This window comes from Heptranchias perlo, chromosome 33 (assembly GCF_035084215.1).
Source record: "Heptranchias perlo isolate sHepPer1 chromosome 33, sHepPer1.hap1, whole genome shotgun sequence".
NCBI classification, from domain to species: domain Eukaryota; kingdom Metazoa; phylum Chordata; class Chondrichthyes; order Hexanchiformes; family Hexanchidae; genus Heptranchias; species Heptranchias perlo.
This window is the reverse complement of record NC_090357.1, coordinates 4,495,018-4,519,868: the sequence shown is the minus strand read 5'-3', so window position 1 is coordinate 4,519,868 and position 24,851 is coordinate 4,495,018. Positions and strand designations below refer to the sequence as shown.

Sequence of the window (24,851 nt, the reverse complement as noted above, 5' to 3'; positions counted from 1 at the left end):
CTCTTGCATACAGCCAGCATGGACTCAATGGGCCGAATGGCCTCCTTCCATGCTGTAACCTTTCTATGATCCTATGATACACTGCCCAATGTTGTGCTGCACCATAGAGATCCAAAGGTCCCAAGTTCGATCAGCATTATGGTGTGAGTTAGCTGGTCTCAGCCTGAGCAGCACAGTTCAGGTGGCTACGATTGGCCTGAATATTGCTGGGCTAATGAGGGGGAAAGAAAAACTAAATCGGGCCTAGTTAACTGCTCGACTCTGGACATCAGATAAGAGCAGGATTGTGCTCAGTTGTGATCCCTTCCACATTGAACATCCTGCTGACACTGTCGAGTCGCACTCATGAAGAATGCCCACTTGGGTGAGATACCAAAGGCCTGCAAGCACCCCTGAAACAATACCCAAGCAAGGATCACCACCTTAAGAGGGGGAAAAATTGGAAAAGAAAAGGAATTTGTAATACAGTCTCCAAAATCTTAGAATAATTGGAAGTATAAACTATTTCAAATCAGCAATGACTAATATTTTTGAATGGTGATTCACAATCAGAGATATCAAAACAATTGTCTGATAAACTGCATCCAAGAGCTTTATAAATGCAACACAACAATGCGCATAAAATACTTGTTTTATTTTAGGAGTTGATCGAACTGATGATTTTACTAGTCAATGTATATGTCTTGTTTTTTTTTAAATTATTAGAACGGTACCAGGGATGAGAGACTTCAGTTACGTGGAGAGGCTGGAGAAGTTCTCTTTAGAGCAGAGAAGGTTAAGAGACGATTTGACAGACGTATTCAAAATCATGAACTGTTTGGATAGACTAAATAAGGAGAAACTGTTTCCAATGACAGAGGGTCAGTAACCAGAGGACACAAATTTAAGGTAATTAGCAAAAGAACCAGAGGCAATGTGAGGAAACATTTTTTTTAAAACGCAGAGTTGTTATGATTTGGAATGCACTGCCTGAAAGGGCGGTGGAAGCAGATTCAATAATAATTTTCAAAAGGGAATTGAATTAATACTTGAAGGAAAAAAATTTACCAGGGTTATGGGGAAAGAGCAGGGGAGTAGGACTAATTGGATAGCTCTTTCAAAGAGCCGGCACAGGCACGATGGGCTGAATGGCCGCCTTCTCTGCTGGAACATACTATAATACTATGAACGTTCAGAGCTCCCCTAATGGTTCAAGGAGTCCAGCCATTGGGTATCGTGCTCATACAAATTAAAGAGGCCCCAGGTTCAATCCCTGGTCTGCGTTGTGTTGTGAGATCTCAGCCATGGCAGTGGAAGTGATACAACTGGCCCCAGTGCTCCTGGATTAAGGATGGGTAAAGCCGACTAGGGTTCCTGCACCTGGTCGCTAACCAGCAATTGCAGCTGGAAGTGTGTGGAGATAGAATGTAGCCTCATCGGTAGGGGGGAGGATCAAGCTGAGCCGTGAAGTTCCCCAGAATCCAGTAGCCTGCCACGCCTACACCAAGATACAGCAAGTCAGCGGTGTAAAAAAAATCCTGACAAAAATAATTTTTGAAATACCTTCATGATGCTCAACTGCTGACAAACTGGCCTGCAGTTCAAGCTTGAAATATCAAGGATAGCTTACCTTAATTCACAACACTGTCACTTTACAAGTTTAACCCTCCCCCCTCCAAGAAGTTAATGCAGCTGAATTTAAATAGGGGGTACACCATCAACAGTAGGTGGGGGTTAATATTATAATCTCCCTGCTCGTTAAAAGGGGGCATAAGTAGATCCAGGAGATATGAGGCACTTTAAAAAAAAATTCAGTTACAAATATAGCCAATATATTTAACAGCTTTGAATTATACCATGCTCATTTACAAATCAGAATTGTGCAGTTTTGATGTCCGAGAACAAGTTTAAGAAATTACTGTGGTAGGCACATACAAAAAAAAACATCAACACACCTTAAGACAAATGTGCTCTGCATATTCCTGAGTGTTTACATGCGTATGTATGGAAAGGGTTTTGATGCTTGCCATTTTGAAAGCGCTGCTTCCTAAAGACTAATAATCTGTCACAAACTACCTCTACAGAGGGGCTCACGGCTGTGGAAGTTGCCCTTTCGCAATGGTTGTAACTGTATGGCACAAAAATTACAGTTAAAGATTTGTTTCAGAAGCCATACTTCTTAAAACCCCAGGAACAATGAAGTAATATAATTAAAAGTGGCAATTCAAGAGGGCACACTTTCTGCAAAAATGCTATACCTGCAGAACTGTACTAACTGCTCAATACAGCTAGCTGCTTGCTAGGAATGATGTGCTTTCCATATATTGCCATTAGGGGCTATTTTTTATTAAACCGCGACGCTCAAAATTACTCAGGTTTCAATTAGTTTCTAAGCCGAGAAATAACTGTATACTAAAATGAATCATTCAGGCCCTGAAATACTGGACACGGCAGAGAGAGGAAATGGGGGGGGGGCGGGGAGTTAAGGATAGGTTTGCTGAGAATTCACCAAATTATTAAAAAGCAAACTTTACTCCGACACGTCAAAAGAGTGAGTCAAGGTTAATGATAGTTATTCCCCCCCCAATGCACTTGTAGAGAAAGGAGGTGAATTTCAGTTTGGAAGTTGATGACTGTCGTCGTAGTTTTTTTTTATAAATATATATATATATATATATATATATATATATATATAAAGGTTGCAAATAACGCAGTGAGGTGCATAAAAACTAATGGTGCAAAAATATATATATATATGCACAGAAAGTAAGTGGCATCAAGAGATAAAAACTGAGCTGAATTTACATCATGAACATGATGGCGGTCGCTGGAGGAAAGCCCGCCAAACAGGTGATTAGAAATGCAAAGGAGCCGGGGGTGCAACTCCAGCTCAAAGCAACGCAATTTTTTTTTTTTAAATTGATCTTTAAAAGAAATATATATATTTTTAATAACTTTTTGAAAAGGAACAAAATCCTGAGGAGAAACCCAGTCTCTTTTTTTTTTGCTGCCCTAAACTCGAACCACCTCCCCTCTCCGTCCCTGGACGTCAGATCTGTCAGACAGGCCGGTGCTGCTCAACGCCAGCTTCGCACTCACCAGGTTTCCCTCAGGAACCACTTTATCCCTATTCATTTCCCCATTTTTCCTCCTAAAAAAATTAAATTTTTATTATTATTTTTTTCCTTTTTCCCTCCCCTCTCCAAAAAAAAATTACCTCACTGCTGCTGCTTTCTCCGAAGAGGTCGTGGAACTTGTGAAGGTTTTTGCCGATAGCGGCGGAGACCGGCAAGGCGGCGTCGAATCCGTGTTTTAAATCCTTTTTCAAGCCCAGGATCCGCGACCGTCCTGATTTTTTCCAGGGCCGAGCTGGGAAACGGGTCCGAGCTGTGTGCGCCATTTTAGGGAGTCTGTTTGTGTGTGTGGGGAGGGGGGGGAACCGCCGCCGCCCCGCAACCTGCATAACGCAGCACCCGCGCTGCTGCCGCCGTCGGAAGTTAACTGTCGCATGCACGTTCCGGGGCGGGAGGGAGGAGCCGAGGGGGTGGAACGGGAAACGGTCGGGCACCCCGGCAGCTGAATACTTGCGCGCCCAAGCGACAGACCCTGAGCTGTCGAAATTGGATTATTCATGGTCCAAGGGCGAAGTGGGCGGGACCTGCGAGCGGGCCCCGGAACACGAATTACAGCATTATAGATACACGTGTTGCTATGAATGGCGATATTAAAATTCAGCCTCCCGTGCTCCCAAGAGTGACTAGAAACCCGTAGCACGCTGAATAAATAAGAATCGACCCGTCCACATCTCTTGGAAAATTATGCAATAACCAGGAGCCGGGACTCGGACGCCGTTAACCCTGCAGCAGCATATTTCAGCGACAACTAAGCGGTTGTAAACAATTACACTTGCAATATACATGAGTCGGGCACTAAGCCATATTACGACATCGTTATCCCAACTGAATAACGTACAACAGATATGGCGTCAACTAATAATACTGCGTTATGCACGGTCCGGGGTCCAGCGGGAACTCTGGAATCTGAATAACACAAGAGTAAAAATGCAGGGATAAAAAAAGTGAAAATATCAAATGCATCTGATTTTTTTTAAATTATACATTTGAAACAGAAAAAAACGAATGCAAGCAATAAAAAGAGTAAAATTAGAAACATTACATGGAGCCGACGTGGCAAAAAAAAGTCAGATTTTCAATGCATACGTTTCTCAATTAAAAATGCAGTTGAATAGACCATTTTCAGGATGTGTAGGCAAACGTGCCCTGCAGAAGTGCAAACAGAAGTTCTTTGCTATTAATTATTAGTAGTGCAAACATAAGTTCTTTGCTATTAATTATTGGTCAGTTAAAGCAGCAGCAGCAGCACCAGCCCCAAACTGCAACACTTGTGGGACTTGCACTCCAGCTGCCTGTGTGCTGTGACGCAACTCGAAATGCATTGTACGCAGAGGGAGTGAGATATGGAGAAATAGGGTTGGGTTAACATGCAAATTGGGACGCAGACGCCTTTAAAGCCGAACACAGGAACAGATGGAAGGGGGCCCTCCACTATTGAAGAGTGCAGAGTCTGGACGCAGTGTCCCATTCGCATCGTGGGAAGAACAGTTTAAATTTTCCATTGACTGCAAGGTGACCACCTTCTGTTGCCATTAGAAATCTGGGAGATTCTGAATGGCAGTCAAAATTCAAAAATAGCATCATGCCACCCATAATTGATGCCTAGGTAGGGGGCACAACTAAACAGCCACATGCCAGTTATATGTTTTAAAACACAAATCCGTCATTACATTAGTATTTTGCAAGTGTTTTTTTTTGGCTTGCCAAAAGATTTCAGTGAAGACTATCTCCCTTCACTACAAGGGCTCAGTTCAGGACAATCACTGAAATTTGTCAAGCCCAAAACCAACTCTAAACCAGGGGATAAGTACTTAAATCGAGTTATCAAGAATAAGTGGGGAGGGGGGGAAAAAAACTTCAGTCGGTTCTCAAACACCCTAAAAAAAAGGGCAGTGAAATATAGCACTATAAAACCAAAAAGTTACTCATGAATTACCAGCCAGCTGGCTCATTAACAGAATGTGGGATAGTCCAGTTGTTAAGAGTCTGGGATTCCTCCCGGTCGGCTCCAATTACCCTCCTGAAAGCCAATGCCCTAAAGGGTAGGAACTGGACAAGCAGTAGGAAGCCGATCACTTTTGTGCTGGTAGGATGGACATGTTATAACTGGTGAAACTTCAGAAGTACCCCCAGTACACATTAGGGTGTCCATAAGCCTTGCGCTTGCCAAGCTGCAGCTAAATTCTCTGCATTTGAGAAGTAAATTGTCTCTGCAGGAAATGTGCACTTCCTAACAGGCAACGAAAAAACTGATTGTGAATTTCTCAGTAGCTTGGTTTGGAGACAGCAGTATAGCAATCAGTTTCCACACGTTACATACCTGCAAAACAGACACTACTTTCCCCACCCTTGGAGGGGGGGGGGGGGGAAAATCACACTAGTACAGTTCTCCATGGGCATCAACTTCACATGCCTCAGTCAAGTCTTCATCAGCAAGAATGAAGAGTAAATGGCAGCAGGCTATTCATTGGGCAGGAGAGAGGAGGAAATGCAATCACAATAAAGCACCCACCTGTTCTCACCCAGCACAAACATACTTTCCATTAAAAATCCCTGGATAATGAGCAGCAATTTGGCATGTGACCCACCCTCCCTTTCCCCACCCAAAACCTAGGGACATCAAAACCAATGGCAACAACCCTACCATTATCCCTACTGAAAACAGCCATCAGCACAGGCCAGGATCAAACCTAGGAGCTTGCTGGTCTGCAAGGATGTGGAGATGCCGGTGATGGACTGGGATGGACAAACCTTCGTTAGCGCAAAGCTCCGAAAGCTTGTGATTTCAAATAAAGCTGTTGGACTATAACCTGGTGTTGTGCGACTCCTTACATTGGTCTGCAAGGTGCAGCGTTATGCCATCAAGCTGTTGGAGGAGCTCAAAATATATATATTTGCTAATAAAAAGAATATTTGGCTTCATTCTCACTATAGTGCCTGGTCCTGGGGCAGTGCCATATGGTGTCACAATTTCAGATATGCACTGTAGAATATTCCAGAATATATAGTTTGTTAATACCAGTGGACATGTGGAATATGGAATACCAGCCCAAGCACTTGTCAGGAATTGACCACTATGACAAGTGAGACGTAGTGATGACTGTATAGGAAAGGTGTCCTGGAACACAAAAACTAATTCAGTATAAGCTACAGGAGAAATACAAGTACATACAATTCAGGAATGTGGAATTTAACTATATACGATGTTTGGAACAGCAAAATAATTGGGGGGAGGGGGCAATCAGCAAAAGAAAAGATGGCAACTGAGAATGGAATAGAACGAACCATGCACCAGCTGCAATAGAATATGTATCAGTTGTCCCACCATAGCTCAATAGGCAAATAGGTCCCAATTTTGATCTTCGGCCTGTGTAGTTAGTTGGTCTCCAACAGGGTGGCAGTGGGAGCATTACAATTAGATTCAATGTTTCCAGGATAGAGGGGCAGAAAAAAAAGGTAGCGAGTGTCCTGGATCAGAACTCAATGAGTCCGAAAAGTACGCCTGGACACCAGGCCAGTAGAGAATAAAAAGCACCCGTGTGATTCTCACTTTCCTCCCCTTCCAATTTAAACAGTCACTGTATCGGCACATGTGAAGAATGGCCATTTGGGTGAGGTACTGGAAGGCTGCCAGACCCACGGAACTGTTCCCCAGCCAGAGATTCAGCACCTTCAGGGAGGAAAGAAAATTGGGGGCAGTGAAAGAAATGAGTAACAGGAGAACCCATAACAATCCAATTCATTTGTGAGACTCAGGCTACAAATGTAATTGGGGGGGGTGGGGGGGGGGGTAGAAAGGGGAAAGGAGGATCTATATGCAAGTTAATAGAAAGCAGATTGCAGTATAAGGCAAACTTCACTAAATACTAGTTTGTCCCTTACTCTAATGGTATTTTAAAATTCAAGCCAGTGGGCATTCCAGCATATTTCATCATCTCTCACCTGGGTGACATTTGATCTATTGTACAATATGAACTTGGTATCAGCTGTGCCTAAAATACTGGCTGGAGGCAAAGATGATACCCAACCATAAACATCCATGGCAGTCTGCTGTGATTACAGACTTGCGTCACTTGTATGGAACAGTTCAGCACACATGCCATGCATTTCTACATGTTGCGTTAACCATGCCCACACTCAGCTGATAATGTCAACTCTTCCAACTTTCCACAGCAATAATGCACATGATGTCTGCAGTCATGCAAGAGGATTTCCAATTTATCTATGCTCCGAGGCCTCCTGCCACTCACTTGAGCTACAACCTCTCATTTTATATTTGAAGATTTTCAAATCAGAGCAGCACAGTTAGACAGCCACATTGCTTTAGGAAGTTAGGTACTGGGAAGAAACATAGGCCAGGGAATCACATTCAGCTCCGAGGTTTATCAAGTCATCCAAATGACAATATCCCCTTCCATAGCTGTAGGCTAAGTCTGCTGGTTCTGAACCTACAATCCACTGATTATAGATGACCCCTCATCCTAAAAGTTCTAATCCAGATGGTAATAAGCTTGCATTTATATAGCCTCTCAAACATCTCAAAGCACTCCATACGTCGTAAATTACTTCGAAATGCAGTGTCTCGAGCAGGTAAACGCACAGCCATTTGCACACAGCATGATACAGCTACGAGATAAATTTCAGTTGATCTGTTTTTCAGTGGCATTAGTTGAGGAAGGAATACCAGCCAGTGAGAAGTAAATTCTTTGAGTGGTGCCATCAAATTTTTAATGTCGACCCGAATTGCCACAATAGGCAGATAGTGCCTCGGTTTAATATTCCACCCAAAGGATAGCACTTCCAACAATGCAGCACTCCCTCAGTACTGCACCGGAGAGTCAGGCCAGATTATGTGGTCAAGTCTTGGATGGGGCCTGAAACCACAAAACATTTTTTTTTTAAAAAGTAACCATATCCACAATCCCTCAAATGATGGAGGGTAACTGCATTATTTGGTGCAGCACTGAACCATACAAACCAAAGCAGCCCCAGGTTTAATCTCAGACCTGTATGGAGCTAGAAAATCTCAGGCAGGGCAGTAGTGACGACACTATAAAAATGAACATCTCCAGATCAGGGAAAGAAAAGCTACCAAGAATAGGATTTAGTCAGCTGTAATGGTCCTCATAGTTGAATAGGTCATCACTCACACTCCAGGCTCAAAGCTAGAGAATCAGGAGCCAGAACCTTGAGTGGTGTCTCCAGCAACCCCTCACCCCCACCCCTTGGTAGCCCAAAGAGGCCAATTTGCCTGATGCTAATTCATAAGACTGGGAATTGAACCTGGGAACTTCACGTTTTCCCTCCCACTAAGTCATCGAAATGGCTACTTGCCACATATTCTATTTATTGTTTGTAGTACTTTGAGTGCTGCATTCAGAAGTTTTCACCATTTAGAGTATTAGATTTTCTTGGATACATGAACAGTTAGGTTGGAGACACACAATCAAGGGGCTCAGGCAATAAATCGCAATCAAAACTCAATTTAAAACCCCAGTTGCATTTGCTGATTGCAACTCTTGACAGCTGTTGGAACCAATTGCTCAGTTGGTAAACGCACAACCTGGTGTGGACCTGAGCCATATAGACGAGGAAGGTTTAGCTTCTGTCAAATTCGTCAATCTTAATAAGTTGATAAGAATACTGCAACAGACTTCACCACCTAAGGGTTTTTTTCGGGGGAGGAAGAGGAGGAGAAGAGGCGAGGGGGAAGAAAAATAAATCAGGACTTCCACTCCCCATTATTGTTAAACGTTGCACTGTAAAACACACAAATGGTTAGTACTGGGCTCAGCTTTGTTAGCCTCCCCCATCTCCATGGCTGCTGACACTCATGTCTCACACGTGAGGGTCAGCTGAAATTTGCAAGACTGAGTGATAGCCTTGCCCAAGAAAGAAATCTATCAAGGGTTATGGAACCAAGACAGGTAAATGCACTTGAGGTACATATCAACCATGGTGTAACTGAATGCCAAAGAAGCTCGAGGGTCTGAATGGCCTATTCCTACGTTTAAAAAAGGATGACCCTTTGAGTAAGTTACCAGAAGGCTGCCAACACCTGTGGAACTGCACCCTGAAATCAGCACCTTCAGGAGAGGAGAAAATGGAGTGAGTGGCACCAGAGGGAGAAACTAATCTCCAGGCTCAAAAGTTGCAGTCCAAGGAAAGAGCTTGTATTACAGTAAATAACAATCAGGAATTAATTGCACTGTGTGTAGGGGCTTATTTGAGATGTGAGGGCAGTCTACTGATTCAAAGCACATGCATAACTAGCTATACCAAGGATTTCTGTACTGGCCCAAAACCAAAACAGAATTGTACACATCTGTCATTCACTGTCCAACCACCTGTAGACTATATTTAGACAGCAAACTGCATCCCAGTTCTAATACCAGATCCATAGATAAATCAGCCCACTTGACATCAACAGCTGAAAAAAGTTAGGTAATACAGTGGTAGCAACAGAAAGGCCACATAAAACAGTAATGGGAGAATGGCAATTAATCCAATTGTGATCAACAGTTGCATTAACACCACCTTCTCAAAGGCAATTAGGGATAGGCAATAAATGCTGGCCTTGCCAGCGATGCCCACATCCCATGAACAAATAAAAAAAAAATTAACTCAGCAGGGCAGTTTTCACTAGTACAGTCTGAGAGAAAGGAGGATAAGTGACAAATTTCCTGAATCACAAGTACTTCTTGCTGGCTGGGCAGAGGAGCCCAACACTAGTAGCATCTAGAGATAGCTGCAGATTGCAGCATTCCATCCTTCTGGCAGGACGATACAGATGTCAGACCATACCCCATGCTACAGAATTTATCTTACAAGACTGAATATATTAGTAACAATCCAAAGAATTGTCACCTTAATAGAAGATTAGAGAACCTAGTGAGGCAATTCCATCATCAAGACTCAATGGCAAACAAGATGGTCAGAGTCTGATCATAGAATCCTACTGCACAGGAGGCAGCAATTTGGCCCATCGTGTCTGTGCTGGCTCTTTGAAAGAGCTATCCAATTAGTCCCACTCCTCTGTTCTTTGCCCACAAATTTCTCCTGATGTGCCACACAATACTGAAAGCAATTCAGAAAAAATAACTGCAGTTACATTAGAAATATCAATCAGCAATAATGCAAGCCCAATTAATCACTTCTTTTGCTGATTCCACTCTACATTTATTATTGTCCTTCAGTGCTCATAACATCCAAACCTCTTGCAGTGCACTGGCTGAACCACTACCTCAATCTCCTCCACTCTTCAGTGGAGCAATGTATTTTCTCTCAAGGAGGGAGAAAACAGAACTACAGGCCAGTTAGCCTGACATCAGTAGTCAGGAAAATGCTGGAATCCATTAAGTACGTGGTAACAGGGCACTTCGAAAATCAAGATTAGGCACAGTCAACATGGTTTTATGAAAGGGAAATCATGTTTGTCAAATTTATGAGTTTTTTGAGGATGTAACCAGCAGGGTAGATAAAGGGGAACCAGTGGCTGTAGTATATTTGGATTTTCAAAAGGTGTTCAATAAGGTGCCACATAAAAGGGTGCTACACAAGATAAGGGCTCATGGGTTTGGGGGCAATATATTAGCATGAATTGGTTAACAGACAGAAAACAGTAGGAATAAACAGGTCTTTTCAGGTTGGCAGGCTGTTACCAGTGGGGCTTTGTAAGGATCAGTGCTTGGGCCTCAGCTATTTACAATCTATATTAATGACTTAGGTGAAGAGACCAGGTGTAATGTATCCAAGTTTGCTGATGATACAAAGCTAGATGGGAAAGTAAGCTGTGAGGAGGACAGAGGCTGCAAAGGGACAGGTTAAGTGGGTGGGCAAGGTGGTGGCAGATGGAGTATAATGTGGGGAAATGTGAGGTTATTCACTTTAGTAGGAATAGAAAAAAAGTATTTTTTAAAATGGTAAGAAACTATTAAATGTCGGTGTTCAGAGGGATTTGGGTGTCCTTGTACACGAAACACAGACTGTCAACATGCAGGTACAGCAAGCAATAAGGAAGGCAAATGGTGTATTGGCCTTTATTGCAAGGAGGTTGGAGTACAAGAGTAAGAAAGTCTTGCCACAATTGTACAGGGCTTTGGTGAAACCACACCTGGAGTACTGTGTACTTTTGGTCTCCTTACCAAAGGTAGGATATACTTGCCTTAGAGGCAGTGCAACGAAGGTTCACTAGATTGATCCCTGAGATGAGAGATTTGTCCTATGAGGAGAGATCGAGTAGAATGGGCCTAGACACTAGAGTTTAGAAGAACGAGAGGTGATCTCATTGAAACATAAGATTCTGAGAGGTTGTTTCCCCTGGGTGGAGAGTTTAGGACTAAGGGGCATAGTCGCAGGGTAAGGGGTCAGCCATTTAAGACTGATGAGAAGGAATTTCTTCACTCAGCAGGTTGTGAATCTTTGGAATTCTCTACCTCAGAGGGCTGTGGATGCTCAGTCGTTGAGTATACGAGGCGGAGATAGATAGATTTTTGACTCTAGGGGAATCAAGGGAGATGGGGATTGGGCGGGATAGCACAGTTGAGGTCAAAGATCAGCCATGATCTTATTGAATGGCGGAGCAGGTTTGAGGGGCCATACGGTCTACTCCTGCTCCTATTTCTTATGTTCTTATTTTGCAAGTCTCAAACAGCTATCCCAGTGACTCCACCCTTAACGCTTCATCCACTGACATTTTTGGCCTCATTCTTCAGACCTCACATTATCTCCAAGATCAGCTTGCATGCCAAACACTTTCGTCGTCAACTCTACACTCTCTAAAGTCGAAGTGTGGGTACAGTTCCTGGTATGTGAAAGGCTTTTTCTTTTAAAATACCTCTCGCATTCTTGGGCAGGAGTCAAGAAAAATCCCTCGAATGGATCCATCACCTCCACTCTTCCTTCTGTCCCTTTAATCAATATTACCAAGGTCAGTGATTCTCTGAACTGTATTCCTCCTAAGCACAAATAACCCATCTTACACACACTACCATGTTGAAATCAACTCAGCGGACTGCATCCTACTCTTAACACTCAAAACTCCAGAACACCTTACCTCCTTCATTTGTTTTCCTCCTACAACCTACAGGCTTTTAAAACCCAAGTTGATGTCACACAATCTACTTCCAAATTTACTCCACCACTCTTTCCAACCTTGAAACCTGTTTTTGGCATTCATCGTGGGGTTTTGGAGGAAACAAGTTATAATGTAAACAGGATGATCCGGCCAGCGCCAAAGACCCAGAAGAAATTCACAAGCTCTTGGCTACAGGATGTGCATGGCTCAGAAAATGGCAAGAACTTTGACTTCCTCCACCCCCATTCCCTTTCATCTGATCTCCAGACCCTCAATAATCTAAAGACTCCAAACAGCCGTGAATAACGGTAGTTCAGGACGCTAAAGCAAAATTAAAATTGCAATGAACACAATCAGGCTTCACCCGACACAAAGTAGTACATTTTCACATCAGTCACTTACAGAAATAGTCAATTTCTTTTTTCTCTCTTTCTCCTTCCCATCTTAGTCACCTTCCTGGAAATGAACAGCTTTCTTTTGTATATAAGATGAACACGAGAAGGGTTTGCCTCAAAGTTTTAGCAATTCGTTTACACCGTTAAGTTTGTTCAGTATCTTATTCCCGCCACACCGTTTCACATGAGGAGTTGCAACAATTCTCAACTAGGCCACAAGATAGAATTTTGCACTCAACCATCCCAAAAGAGGGATCCTTACCTCATCTCACAGCAACTCCAGTTAAACAAGGCCCAGCCGAGAGGGTGTAAAGGTAAATCTGCTCAAATATCCTTCCCTCTCCTACAACTTCCAAAAAGTGACAATTAGATGCATAGAAATCCTTGCCACATTTTTCTCACTTACTCTGAAGCATTAAAATAAATCTATTTTTGGAACAATGGCTGGACCAAATACTACATTTAAGGCAAATTGTAGGAATATTAACAGCAGGGTACACCAGCACATTACTGTGGAACCACTGCAGATCATTGGTGCAAACTCAGTCTTGTTGAGTCACAAATTATTGGGTTTAAAAATTCAGACAACTGGTCAACTTTTGGGTCATGAGCTGGATTTCAAACCAGAATCGGTGGGCAAAAACCTCCACTACAACTATTAAGAATTCCACGTGAAATGAGTTTGGGCAGTCCCTAGTGGACCTAGAGCCAGAACGGTCCATAATTTAGTGCAAATTGGCAATCTCAAAAAAATATCATAATAGTGCTGTATTGGCTGCTGTTATATTATGGTTTAAACATAGCTGGAGTGAAATAAATGTAGCTTTAGTGTCGAACCTGTAACGTACCTGACCCGGGAGTGCTACAGTCTGACAACGAATGCCAGAAGTGGAAAAATATCCTAGTGCAGACATCCCTCATCTTAACAGGCATAAAATGATTCACTAAAATTACACAAGTGAAACAAAAGGCAGTACCAGTGTTCTAAGTCCTAATAATGGGTTTATTTAATTTGAAATATTGTTATATTCATTCATATACAAAGGAATGCTGAGTCAATTCAGGACAGAGTTCAGACATTATATCCAATCAGGCTTCCTCGGCCAATGACCTCGCCAATGTAAAACCACATCAGAATTTCGGTAGCCACCAGTGTGTTCCTCAGGGTATCCTGCAAAATAAAAGACAAGATAAAACAAGAGGCAGTCATTCGGGGCTGCGAAGTTAAAAGCCTGAAGATTGTAGAAGGGAGGAGAAACTTGGGGGATTTTCAGGTGCTAGGAAAGAATGCCTTAGAGTACAACACAGTGCAATAAGACTTGATTTTAACACGGTGAAGATGAAAAGTGTATAAGGTCAACATATTTGCAGCTTAGAACAGTGGACATTAAGTTTCCTGAAAGCTGGTGATGCCCTAATTTACTCCTTCCCAAATTTATCTGCATTGAAGACCTCACCCCAACTTAAAACAGTATACTCATTTATGGTGCTTTCCAACACAAGACCATCCTGAAAGATTTCAATGTAATTTTCAAACTTTTTGTCTATTGTTAACATCTCAATTCATATGTAAATTAACCCCTCCAGCTGGTCTTTCTCAGCACTGTGTAGATCCCAGAATCAGGGGAAACAGCTGTGTGTAAAAAAAAACGAAAGCAAGACTGCCTCCCTACAAAAAACATTTAATTGACTAAGATGCAAATATTGATGGAAAAAAATTCAGACCACTTTTGACTCATTCACCCGGCACTGGCCCCAATGAACAGCGTTGCCATGAAACCTCAAAAACCTAAAGCCAAATACTTCTATATTTGTCATCTTTCGATGTTCTTACACAGGGAGGGATCCAAATATCCCTATTTATACAGTTCATTTAACCAGTTCTCATTCCGGGACCTGCAAAGTCAGCCGGCAAGAGCAGATGGCACAGACTATTTACATATGAATGAGAGAGACAACAATGAGCGACTACAAACTCTGAAAAATAATATCTCCTCAAAGAAAAGGAATGTCACTGCAATTTTCTCAGGTTAATCCCAAGTTTATGGAAAACTATTGATACCAGTTAGAATAACTATGGGAGTCAGGCAGCTTTGAATAATAAAACAGCTTACATCAGAACGCTTGGGTTACGAGATTGCATTTCATGAACATTAAACACTTCGGTTTCGACTTCCATTAGTTCCTACAAAAGGTTTTATTTACATTACCCATAGATATAGGCGATCTTTGCCCTTTCTACCTGGAATACATTCATTTGTCAAAAAAACTCTCGGTAGGAACTAATGAAATGCAACTAAATTAAACTGCTTAAAAGAGGAAATTGTCTTTTGAAACTATTTTTCATACATTCCAGTGTGCAGCAATGGGGAAGCCAGAGGCAGCACTGTAAATCTCCAACACCCCCCCCCCTCAAACCTTTTAAGGTGAAATATTCCAGAGGCATCAGCAGCCCTTCAGTATCTAGCCCAGTTCAGCAGTCTTCATATGTGAGCAGAAAATAAGTGTTTGTAAGTTACTAGATGTTTGGGGTGGGGTGGGGTGGAGAGGGCAAGAAAAGGAGGTGGGGGGGGGGGGGGGGGGGAAAGAAAGAGAAGGAAAGGGTAAAGAAGGAGCAGGGACATGAATCAGACCCCGATTCTTTCTTCACTTTTCACTAGGGATCATTTAATAGCAATCAGGAGTGGGAATCCTGGCAGATTCCTGTCCCCCTCTCGTCCAGGGGCACCATCATGTTCTTACTACCACAGAAGATGTTTGCTAATTCAGCACAACCCAGGGATCAAGACTGAAACCTCATGTCTTGGTCAGACATTGGATGCATCCACTGGGTTACTGAACACAAGAATTTTAACAAAAAAGAGAATTAGTTACTTTCCTAAAAAAAAGGTTGGAACAGGCTGAAGATATCAGTGAAGTGACATGCCTGAGTTATACCTCTTCCAGCAGCTCATGCAGGGTAGAAGGGTCTGGGAAACAGAATTGGCATTTCTTTGTAAGCCAAGTGCCGATTTGCTGAGCCAATTTATTGCTCAATATTCTTACCTAGACAGTTTATAAAATATCGTTAATATTTGTAGTCAGGTTTTCCTGACCGCAGTTTGGGCCAAAAACAAATTCACCATCACACAAGCAGTTTGAAGTAGGCTGGGGTGGGGGTGCTCACAATCTTGCCCAGATCATCAGGACAGGTTGGGGAAGGGAAGGGAGGAGTAGGAGCCTGCTGCATCTGAGGAAACAGAATTCAGAGAAAACATTACTCTGGTGATCTAGTGGGTACCTCTAGTGGCAGCAAAAGGAGATGGCAGATAGCTGCCTGTCACTCCAGGCTGAGCTAGAAGGCCCAGATTTAGCTGTAGGAGTGAATCTAACGGCACCTGCTATTAGTTGGACTTGTCCCTGCACGTTTAGGTTTTTACATTTTTTGGGTGGCAAGTTGCTGAAAGTGCCAGCTAATAACGTCACAGTGAGGGAAATGGGGCATCTGGGGCCCGAGTGAACAGGGCAAGCAACTGTGTAGTACCTTAATCAGATTGAAGGATTGTGAAATTAACAGCACAAGAACTGGGAAGGAAGCGTAAATTAGAGTGGGTGAATTCAATGTCAAATCAGGTACAGAAAGAAAGAAAGAGGGAATGATTGGATTAAGATAGAAAAAAGAACAGTTTTACAAAAAAAAAAATTGAAATTTTTAAAATCCAACAATTGAAATCTGAAGGAATGAGACTCCACACTTGTAATAATTAATTTTAAGTGTCGGGGAGGTTGTTTGGCAGTAATTAACACTTATCACATTGTTAAAATGAACAAGACTTAACTTTCTGTGGCAGGTTTAGTTTGTATCTACCACGCAAATACAACAATCTCACGTCGTTCAATGGTAAACCAGACAGTGAGATACCATCTTCACAGGGCTAATGGCGGAGCAGCGCAACTCGGACAGCAACTTTTGGATATTTGAGTTTAACCGCGCATCTGCCCCTCGCCTGAAGTTGCTGTACCATTTGTGCATAAATAACTGAGTGCCATTAGCTTCGCCATTATTTTGACTGGAAAATCTGGGCCATAGTTTTGTGGATCCAAGTGGAAGAATACTTTTTAGATACCAAATTTTACACGTATACCACTTGATAACCAAATGACAAAAAAAATTTGCAATTCTTTGTAATATTTCCAGTGGGATCCCACAAAGATGCAGAGAATGAAGCAATCCAGTGATTTACCAAGAACTTGTGAAGGTGTTACAAAATTGTCTCAGCAGCTCTTAGACCGGTGGGATGGAGAAGAAAATAGCAAGGGTTCCTGCTCCCAATAGACAACTAACAGCATACGCTGGTAAGCACACATTTGGAAGTCAGTTGAGCGGAGGACTGGGCTCAGCTGTAATGTTCCCAAATTTAAATAACCCGACAATACCCACCACCCTCGGATGAAAAATGACCACGTGACCACCACAGGACTAGTCACCTGAGAAAACGTATCCCAGCACAAGTCACCACCCCCAACAGAGAAACAGCAAAACAAAAAAAAATTCAAGTTTTCCAAGTTCTCGTGACTTATTTTGAAGATCTAAAGCCTGTGAATTAATTTTACAAAGAGCAATTACCCACTTAAGAACATCTTTGTAATATTCTGGTTCTACAGTTCTGGTCACCCCATTATAGAAAGGATATTATTAAACTAGAAAGAGTGCAGAAAAGATTTACTAGGATGCTACTGGGACTTGATGGTTTGACTTATAGGGAGAGGTTGGATAGACTGAGACTTTTTTCCCTGGAGAGTAGGAGATTTAGGGGTGATCTTATAGAAGTCTATAAAATAATGAGGGGCATAGATAAGGTAGATAGTCAAAATCTTTTCCCAAAGGTAGGGGAGTCTATAACGAGGGGGCATAGATTTAAGGTGAGAGGGGAGAAATACAAAAGGGTCCAGAGGGGCAATTTTTTCACTCAAAGGGTGGTGAGTGTCTGGAACGAGCTGCCAGAGGCAGTAGTAGAGGCGGGTACAATTTTGTCTTTTAAAAAGCATTTGGACAGTTACATGGGTAAGATGGGTATCGAGGGATATGGGCCAAGTGCAGGCAATTGGGACTAGCTTAGTGGTATAAACTGGGCGACATGGACATGTTGGGCCGAAGGGCCTATTTCCATGTTGTAAACTTCTATGATTCTATCTTGAGACAGTTTTAATGAATAGGGCATTGTTCATTAGGAACTGTTCAGCAGTTAAGAGGCTATAAGGTAATGGACTGCTGCAGGTTAGATGCGTTTTCATGAAATAGTTTTGTACAAACAGATTGGATAAGTGACAGATCCAGTCACCACAACAAACTTGTGTTTTTATTAGATACACAAACTGGCAACTATCACTAACAAAAATTAAATCTCAACTCCAGGTTACCTTCACCGTTAGTTGTTTGTAACTCCCAGCCTTAAATGATGCCACAAGGCCCTTGAAGCTTTCAACAGCCACCGGGATCTCTCCAGGGGTTGGAGGAGTCAGCTCCACTCGAGCATATTTCCAGAAGGTAGCCAGATGTGGCTTAGAGTATTGAACAGCAGCTGGAAAAGAAAAACAGTTCATAAACCTACAGACAACAGCTTTGGAAGGATACAATGACAGTACATCACAAAAGAAAACCACAAATGCTGAAATAAAAACTGGAAAAGCATAGGCCAGTTATCATCTGAAAGAAAAAGATCAGGGACACCTGAAACACATTTTCAATAAAATTTAGAAGTGAACAGCTACCTACACATGATGCAGTCAGATAAGTGAACTCAATCGTTCTTCATTAAGGCACTTTTCATTCCCCTCCTGAAGGCACCATCTGCAACTGGGGTACAGGACAACAGATAGAGACAACTCTCTTAACTCAACCAAGTGGCTATTCCTTTTACACAAGTACCGACAGCATGTAATAAACTATTCAACCACAAGGATATTACAACCCAAGACAAAGGTCCACAAACACACACCTGAACACTTCACAGGAGTCACTGCATAAATGATTACAGAATTCTAGAATGTTTCAGCACAGAAATAGGCCATGGGTCCATCAAATCTGTGCTGATGTTCTTCTCCATGAATCATCTAGTCTAACCCCACTCTCCTGGTCACTTCCCATACCCTCCAAGAATGGGAACCTTTGCTAATGTTTCCAGCCCAGGTAACTACAGAACAACTGCAGCACCCCAATCACAACTACAGCAGAGCTCAGCTAACTTAGAGACTATGCATTGAGCTGGTAGTGTACAGCTCAGTAACACACCAGATACTGCTTTTAAAATTGATGAACCATTTGCACAATTTCCTAACCTCCACATGGTAAAGACATGAGAAGGTCACATGATATGACAGTATGCCAATATTGCTGCCTGGAGGCAGCAAGGAGTGGTCAAGCTCTTCCCACAGATAGGGCTTTCGGGGCAAGTGACCAAAGGCTACTAGGACAGATGTGAGTTGTAGAGGACTCATTTCACAACCCTCAGTGTGCAAGGCAGACAATATTTCTAATGTAAAGCACACTGCTAATCACTGGGTTAAGGGTATGCTGGTAGGGTTAAATGAAGTAGGGTGAGTGGGAGAAGGCTCATGTGGAACGTAAACAACGGCATAGATCAGTTGGGCCAAGTGTGCTGTAAATTCCATGTAATAAATTAAAGACAACCTCATACAGCAGTTGCATTGCAAATCTATGGTAACACTTCCAGTGCAGCACTGAAGGAGTATTACAGCACAGAGGTACTGTCTGTCAACCAGGATACTAAACCAAGACACTATCTGCCTAGTGCATTGATTCAGGTGGATGTAGAAGATCCCATTCAAAGAGCACTGGAGTGGGCTTATGCTGTCTAGTTAAGTAGGACCTTACTTTCTCCTCAACAAAAGAGCACTGGGTGGGATCTTGCTGTGCACAAATTGGCTGCCACGTTTGCCTACAAAACAACTGTGACAACACTCAAAATAACTTCAGCTTTGGGACATCCTGAGGACTTGAAAGGCACTTGATAAAATTTAAGCTTTTTTTTCTTTACTTCAAGGGACGGCCACGGCTGCTGGTTTACAATTTCTATAGAAAAATAATGGAAATTCAGACTGATCTTTAACAGCATTGGGGGGGGGGGGGGGGGGAAAGGAAATCACGCAAATAAAAACACAATCTGCCGATTCACAGCACCAGTGGCGCCGCCATTACCCCCGGACACTTTGGGGAAGAGCAAAAGGGAGAGGTCCATTTTAATCTGAAGGTTTGAGTGAATCTCCCCGCGGTTACCCGGCGCTGCGGCCTCGGGTTAACAGAAACCAGCCAAAGGGAGGCCCGGACCCGGACCCGGGCCCGCCTCCCCTTCTCCTACAACAGAAGCCGGCCTCTCCCCCCCCCCCAAGGAAGGATCACCCCGAGTCTAGCAGCGGCCCCTGAGGCCTGGGGCTGCCGTCCGGCGGGCGGCCTGGTTGCTATGGCTCCGGTCCCCCGGGATGGATTCGGCCTTTGAGCCGCTCCGTGTCCCGGCCCGGCCTCTCCGCTTTTATTTCCCCCCCCCCCCCCACCACACACACACCCCGGGGCCTGACCCTGGCCCTCCCCTCGGTTACCGAAGGCGAGCCTCGGGGTCCCGCTCACCACCCGCTGCACCAGTCGTCGCGCCGCCTCCGCCATCTTCACAAAGTCACCTCCGAGCAGCCGAGGACCCCGCCGCTAAGGAGCCCGCTTAAATTGCCTGACTCCGCGCGGCCCCCGGGGTCCTCCTCATCTCACCACCGAGCAGGAGCTTTAATAGCCACCTAAAACCTGTCAATCACTTCTCAATACAACTTTAAAATAGAACTTTATAATCACTGCCAACAACACCTTTTCAAAATTGATTTATATTTTAAATCATTCATCAAAAAAATAAAAACAATGCTTAATAATTATTTTAAAAGTAAAAATGAAACATTATTTTTTTACAAATTAATCAAACGAATGATTAAACATTAATCATTCGTTTGTTAATTTGTAAAAACTAAACATTAATCATTAATTCGATTGATTTTTACTTTTAAAATAATCATAAATGTCATTATTAATCATTCTTTTCATTTTTTTGATGATTTAGAATGTAAATCAAATTTAAAATCATTACTGATAATTATTTTTAAAGTTAATTCATAATTATCCATTTAACAGCATTTTTATTCCCCCCCTTCCTCGCCTGGGGACTGAAGTCAGTGGTCGTACTCCAGGTGATGCTGTAGCCCCAGCTCAGATCATCTAACCATATGTGCGGTAACCTCGACGACCAGCAAAAGAAAGACTTGCATTTGGATAATGCCTTTCACGATCTCAGGACATCCCAAATGCTAATAAAGTACTTTTAAAGTGTGGTCACTATTGCACTGTCGGACCAAAAGCTTCAAAACAGGGGAGATTAACATGGGATCTTGCACGATGGCGACCCATTGCCCCTAACAGCAATCACTTGCATGCACGACCCTAAAACCCCTTCATCAAAAGCAAAATACTGCGGATGCTGGAAATCTGAAATGAAAACAGAAAACGCTGGAAAAACTCGGCAAGTCAGGCAGCTTCTGTGGAGAGAGAAACAGAGTTAACGTTTCAGGTTGAAGACCCTTTGTCAGAACCCCTTCCTCCTCTTTGAAAGGTTGATACTCCCACAGAATGATACCGGGGTCTAAATTATGAGGACAGGTTGCATAAACTTGTATTCCCTTGAGTTTAGAAGATTGAGGGGTGATCTGTTTGGGGTGTTTAAAATGTTAAAACGATTCAATAGAGTCGATAGAGAGAAACTATTTCCTCTGGTGGGGGAATCAAGAACGAGGGGACATAATCTTAAAATTAGAGCTAGGCCGTTCAGAAGTGAAATCAGGAAGCATTTTTTCACACAAAGGGAGGTGGAAATCTGGAATTCTCTCCCCCAAAAGACTGTGCATGCTGGGGGTCAATTGGAGCTTTCAAGTCTGAGATTGATAGATTTTTTGTTAGGTAAGGGTATCAAGGAATATGGAGCAAATGGAGTTGAGGTACAGATCAGTCATGAACTAATTGAATGGTAGAACAGGCTCGAGGGGCTGAATAGCCTACTCTTGTCCCTAATGTTCCTACCTCTTACTTCACCTCTCCCAATGCCACCTGGCGCACACTCCTCAACTGCTAGCTTTCCGCTAATATATTAAATCTTGTTACAGGAGAAAATGGCACATCAGTGAGAAGCAGGTCATCAGAGGAGGCATCCCCAACTTCAAACACCTCTCACCCTACGAGGGGAAGGCAATGGAGCTCAGGGATAGGCGCTCTGCTCTTGCCATGGGAGATAGCGAGGTTTTCAAATCCCTCCATAACCTCACCCCTCCCTATCTCTGTAACCTCCTCCAGCCCTACAGCCCTCCGAGATCTCTGCGCTCCTCCAATTCTGGCCTCTTGCGCATCCCCGATTTTCATCGCTCCACCATTGGCGGCCGTGCCTTTAGCTGCCCAGGGCCTATGCTCTGTAATTCCCTCCCTAAACCTCTCTGCCTCTGTACCTCTCTCCTCCTTTAAGACGCTCCTTAAAACCTACCCCTTTGACCAAGTTTTTGGTCACCTGTCCTAATATCTCCTTATGTGGCTCGGTGTCAAATTTTGTTTGATAATCGCTACAGTGAAGCGCCTTGGGACGTTTTTATTACATTAAAGGCGCTATATAAATGCAAGTTGTTGTTGTTGTCAGGGGCATATTGCTGGTGCCAGCTTAGTGAGTCAACACCAACACTGTCGCCATGATATCCCTGTGAAGCACCAAACAGCCACAAGCTTCCACCCACTTCTCGGTCTCCTTAATTCAAAAAGGGTGATGCTCACCCATTCTTAGCCTGAACCCTCCTTTCCTGCAGATTCACCACAACATCAAAGCGCACAGGAGGTTGATGAGGAGATCGAAGAGCAGAGACACAACTATGTGAACTATCATGATGAGGAAGACGAAGAGGATGATGAGGAAGAGGGAGATGAGGGCGATAAAGTCGTACTCCAGCCCACCCTTGAGTTCCTGCAGAGACCTCCTGTCCCGTCTTAGAATCATAGAATGGTTACAGTGCAAAAGGCCATTCGGCCTGTCGAGCCCATGCCGCCTCTCTGCAAGAGCAATCCAGCTCGTCCCACTCCCCAGCCCTTTCCCTGCAAATTTTTTCCCTTCAAATATTTATCCAATTCCTTTTCGAAAGCCACGATTGAATCTGCCTCCACCACCCCCTCGGGCAGCGCATTCCAGATCATAACCACTCGCTGCGTAAAAAAGTTTTTCCTCATGTCGCCTTTGGTTCTTTTGCCAATCACCCTAAATCTGCGTCCTCTGTTTCTCCACCCTTCCGCCAATGGGAACAGTTTCTCTCTATCTACTCTGTCTGGACCCCTCATGATTTTGAACAACTCTATCAAATCTCCCCGCAAAGTTCTCTGCTCTAAGGAGAATTACCCCAGCTTCTCCAGTCTATCCATGTAACCTGAGTCCCTCATCCGTGGAATCATTCTAGTAAATCTTTTCTGCACCATCTCCAAGGCCTTCACATCCTTCCTAAAGTGCGGTGCCCAGAATTGGACACACTAGTTGTGGCCAAACCAGTGTTTTACAAAGGTTCATCGTGACTTCCTTGCTTTTGTACTCTATGCCTCGATTTATAAAGCCCAGGATCCTGTATGCTTTTTTAACCACTTTCTCAACCTGCCCTGCCACCTTCAACGGCCTGTGTACATAGACCCCCAGGTCTTTCTGTTCCTGCACCCACTTTAGAATTGTACCCTTTGGTTTATATTGCCTCTCCTCATTCTTCCCACCAAAAGGTGCCACTTCACACTTCTCTGCGTTGAATTTCATCTGTCACGTGTCCGCCCATTCCACCAGCCTGTCTATGTCCTATTGAAGTCTATCACTATCCTCCTCACTGTTTACTGCACTTCCAAGTTTTGTGTTATCTGCAAATTTGGAAATTATGCCCTGTACACCAAGTCCAAGTCATTAATATATATCAAAAAAAGCAGTGGTCCTAGTACCGACCCCTGGGGAACACCACTGTACACCTCCCTCCAGTCCGAAAAACAACCGTTCACCGCTACTCTCTGTTTCCTGTCTCTTAGCCAATTTCGTACCCATGCTGCCACTGCCCCTTTTATTCCATGGGCTTCAGTTTTGCTGACAAGCCTATTGTGCAGCACTGTATCAAACGCCTTTTGGAAGTCCATATACACCACATCAACCACATTGCCCTCATCAACCCTCTCTGTTACCTCATCAAAAAATTCAATCAAGTCGGTTAAACACAATTTGCCTTTAACAAATCCGTCTTCCTTTGCCTCAACCCCTCAAACTCACCTCCTGCGTCACTTGCTTCTTCACTGCCATACACCAGCTCAGATATTTTCACCGGGGGGGGGGGGGGGGGGGGGGAATTAGACAGTGTTAGTGAGGATGTGGCACTGGGTGATTCACAGAGCACATGGGAACCAGGGGAGTCGGAGGTGGGTGAGGATGGGCTACCTTCCTATTGAAGGCCAAGGAAAAGGCTGCCCATGGCCTCAGAAACGTGGGACCCAGATCTCATGGGCAGTCGTCTGACAAGAAGGATGTTTGAGGAACATCACACCTGCGTGCAGGCTCTGAAACATCACACCTGCGAGCAGGCTCTGAGGAGGTCGGTCTCCCAGGATGGCAAGTGAGTGATAGGTGTGACTCTGGAGTCTACAGCAACATCAGGGAAGTTGTTTCTTCATTGCAGGCACTAATGGAGCGCATGGCATCTTCACTGGAACCTGCAGCACATCTGAGTTACAAAGCAGCCAGGGACCAGTCGATGCCTCTCACCTCCCACGGAAGCATGGACGGCAATAGGGGAGAGAATAGAGCAGCCTACGTAGTGGCTTCCAGTCCATGGTGGGCGGGAATGCATGCTGCTGGCCGAGAAATTGGCTCACCCGATATTGGGCTTCATTTCCATCAGGCCGGCGAGCTGCAGACACCTGCTGGACGTCCCCAGGCAGCTCGCTGGTGAAGAACATTTGAATTTGGGCCCACTGCATTGTCAGAAGCTGCGCTCAGGTAGGTTTTGGGAGGAAGTGGGGGGGGGTGGGGGTGGGGGGTCGAGGCAGTGATCGGGAGGGGTGCGAGCAGTGACCAGCAGCAACCCGCGATATTAATGTGGGGTCGGGAGCTGCACTCTTGCACCCTCCATCACTACATTCAGGTAATTTTTAATAACTTACCTTTTTGGTGGCGGCCTGCAGCAGGTTAG

General features: G+C 43.8%; 2 protein-coding genes across 4 annotated transcripts in view; both read right to left on the bottom strand.

The window, feature by feature from the left end:
- kmt2a (lysine (K)-specific methyltransferase 2A) overlaps positions 1–3,380 on the bottom strand; it is a 129,826-nt gene extending 126,446 nt beyond the window's left edge. For all 3 annotated transcript variants that reach the window (XM_067970890.1, XM_067970891.1, XM_067970892.1), the window contains exon 1: positions 3,197–3,380. In XM_067970890.1, coding sequence (XP_067826991.1) covers positions 3,197–3,379 — 183 coding nt within the window. In that variant the 5' untranslated portion in view covers position 3,380. The remainder of the gene's footprint in view (positions 1–3,196) is intronic.
- Positions 3,381–13,566: 10,186 nt separating this feature from the next.
- Positions 13,567–20,300, bottom strand: atp5l (ATP synthase, H+ transporting, mitochondrial F0 complex, subunit g). Its single transcript, XM_067970889.1, has 3 exons — positions 20,181–20,300; positions 17,985–18,145; positions 13,567–13,755 (listed from the first exon to the last, which is right to left on the bottom strand). Exons 1-3 carry the CDS (start codon positions 20,242–20,244, stop codon positions 13,657–13,659), a joined length of 324 nt encoding a protein of 107 aa, XP_067826990.1. The 5' UTR covers positions 20,245–20,300; the 3' UTR covers positions 13,567–13,656.
- Positions 20,301–24,851: the final 4,551 nt, after the last annotated feature.

What these genes read in the sequence shown, in the direction of transcription:
- atp5l (XM_067970889.1), bottom strand. Translation starts at nt 20,244, where the DNA reads ATGGCGGAGGCGGCGCGACGACTGGTGCAGCGGGTGGTGAGCGGGACC. An exon ending in GACCCCGAGGCTCGCCTTCG is followed by an intron (nt 18,146 to 20,180) that starts GTAACCGAGGGG and finishes TTTCTTTTCCAG; the next exon opens with CTGCTGTTCAATACTCTAAG. An exon ending in ACAAACAACTAACGGTGAAG is followed by an intron (nt 13,756 to 17,984) that starts GTAACCTGGAGT and finishes TTTATTTTGCAG; the next exon opens with GATACCCTGAGGAACACACT.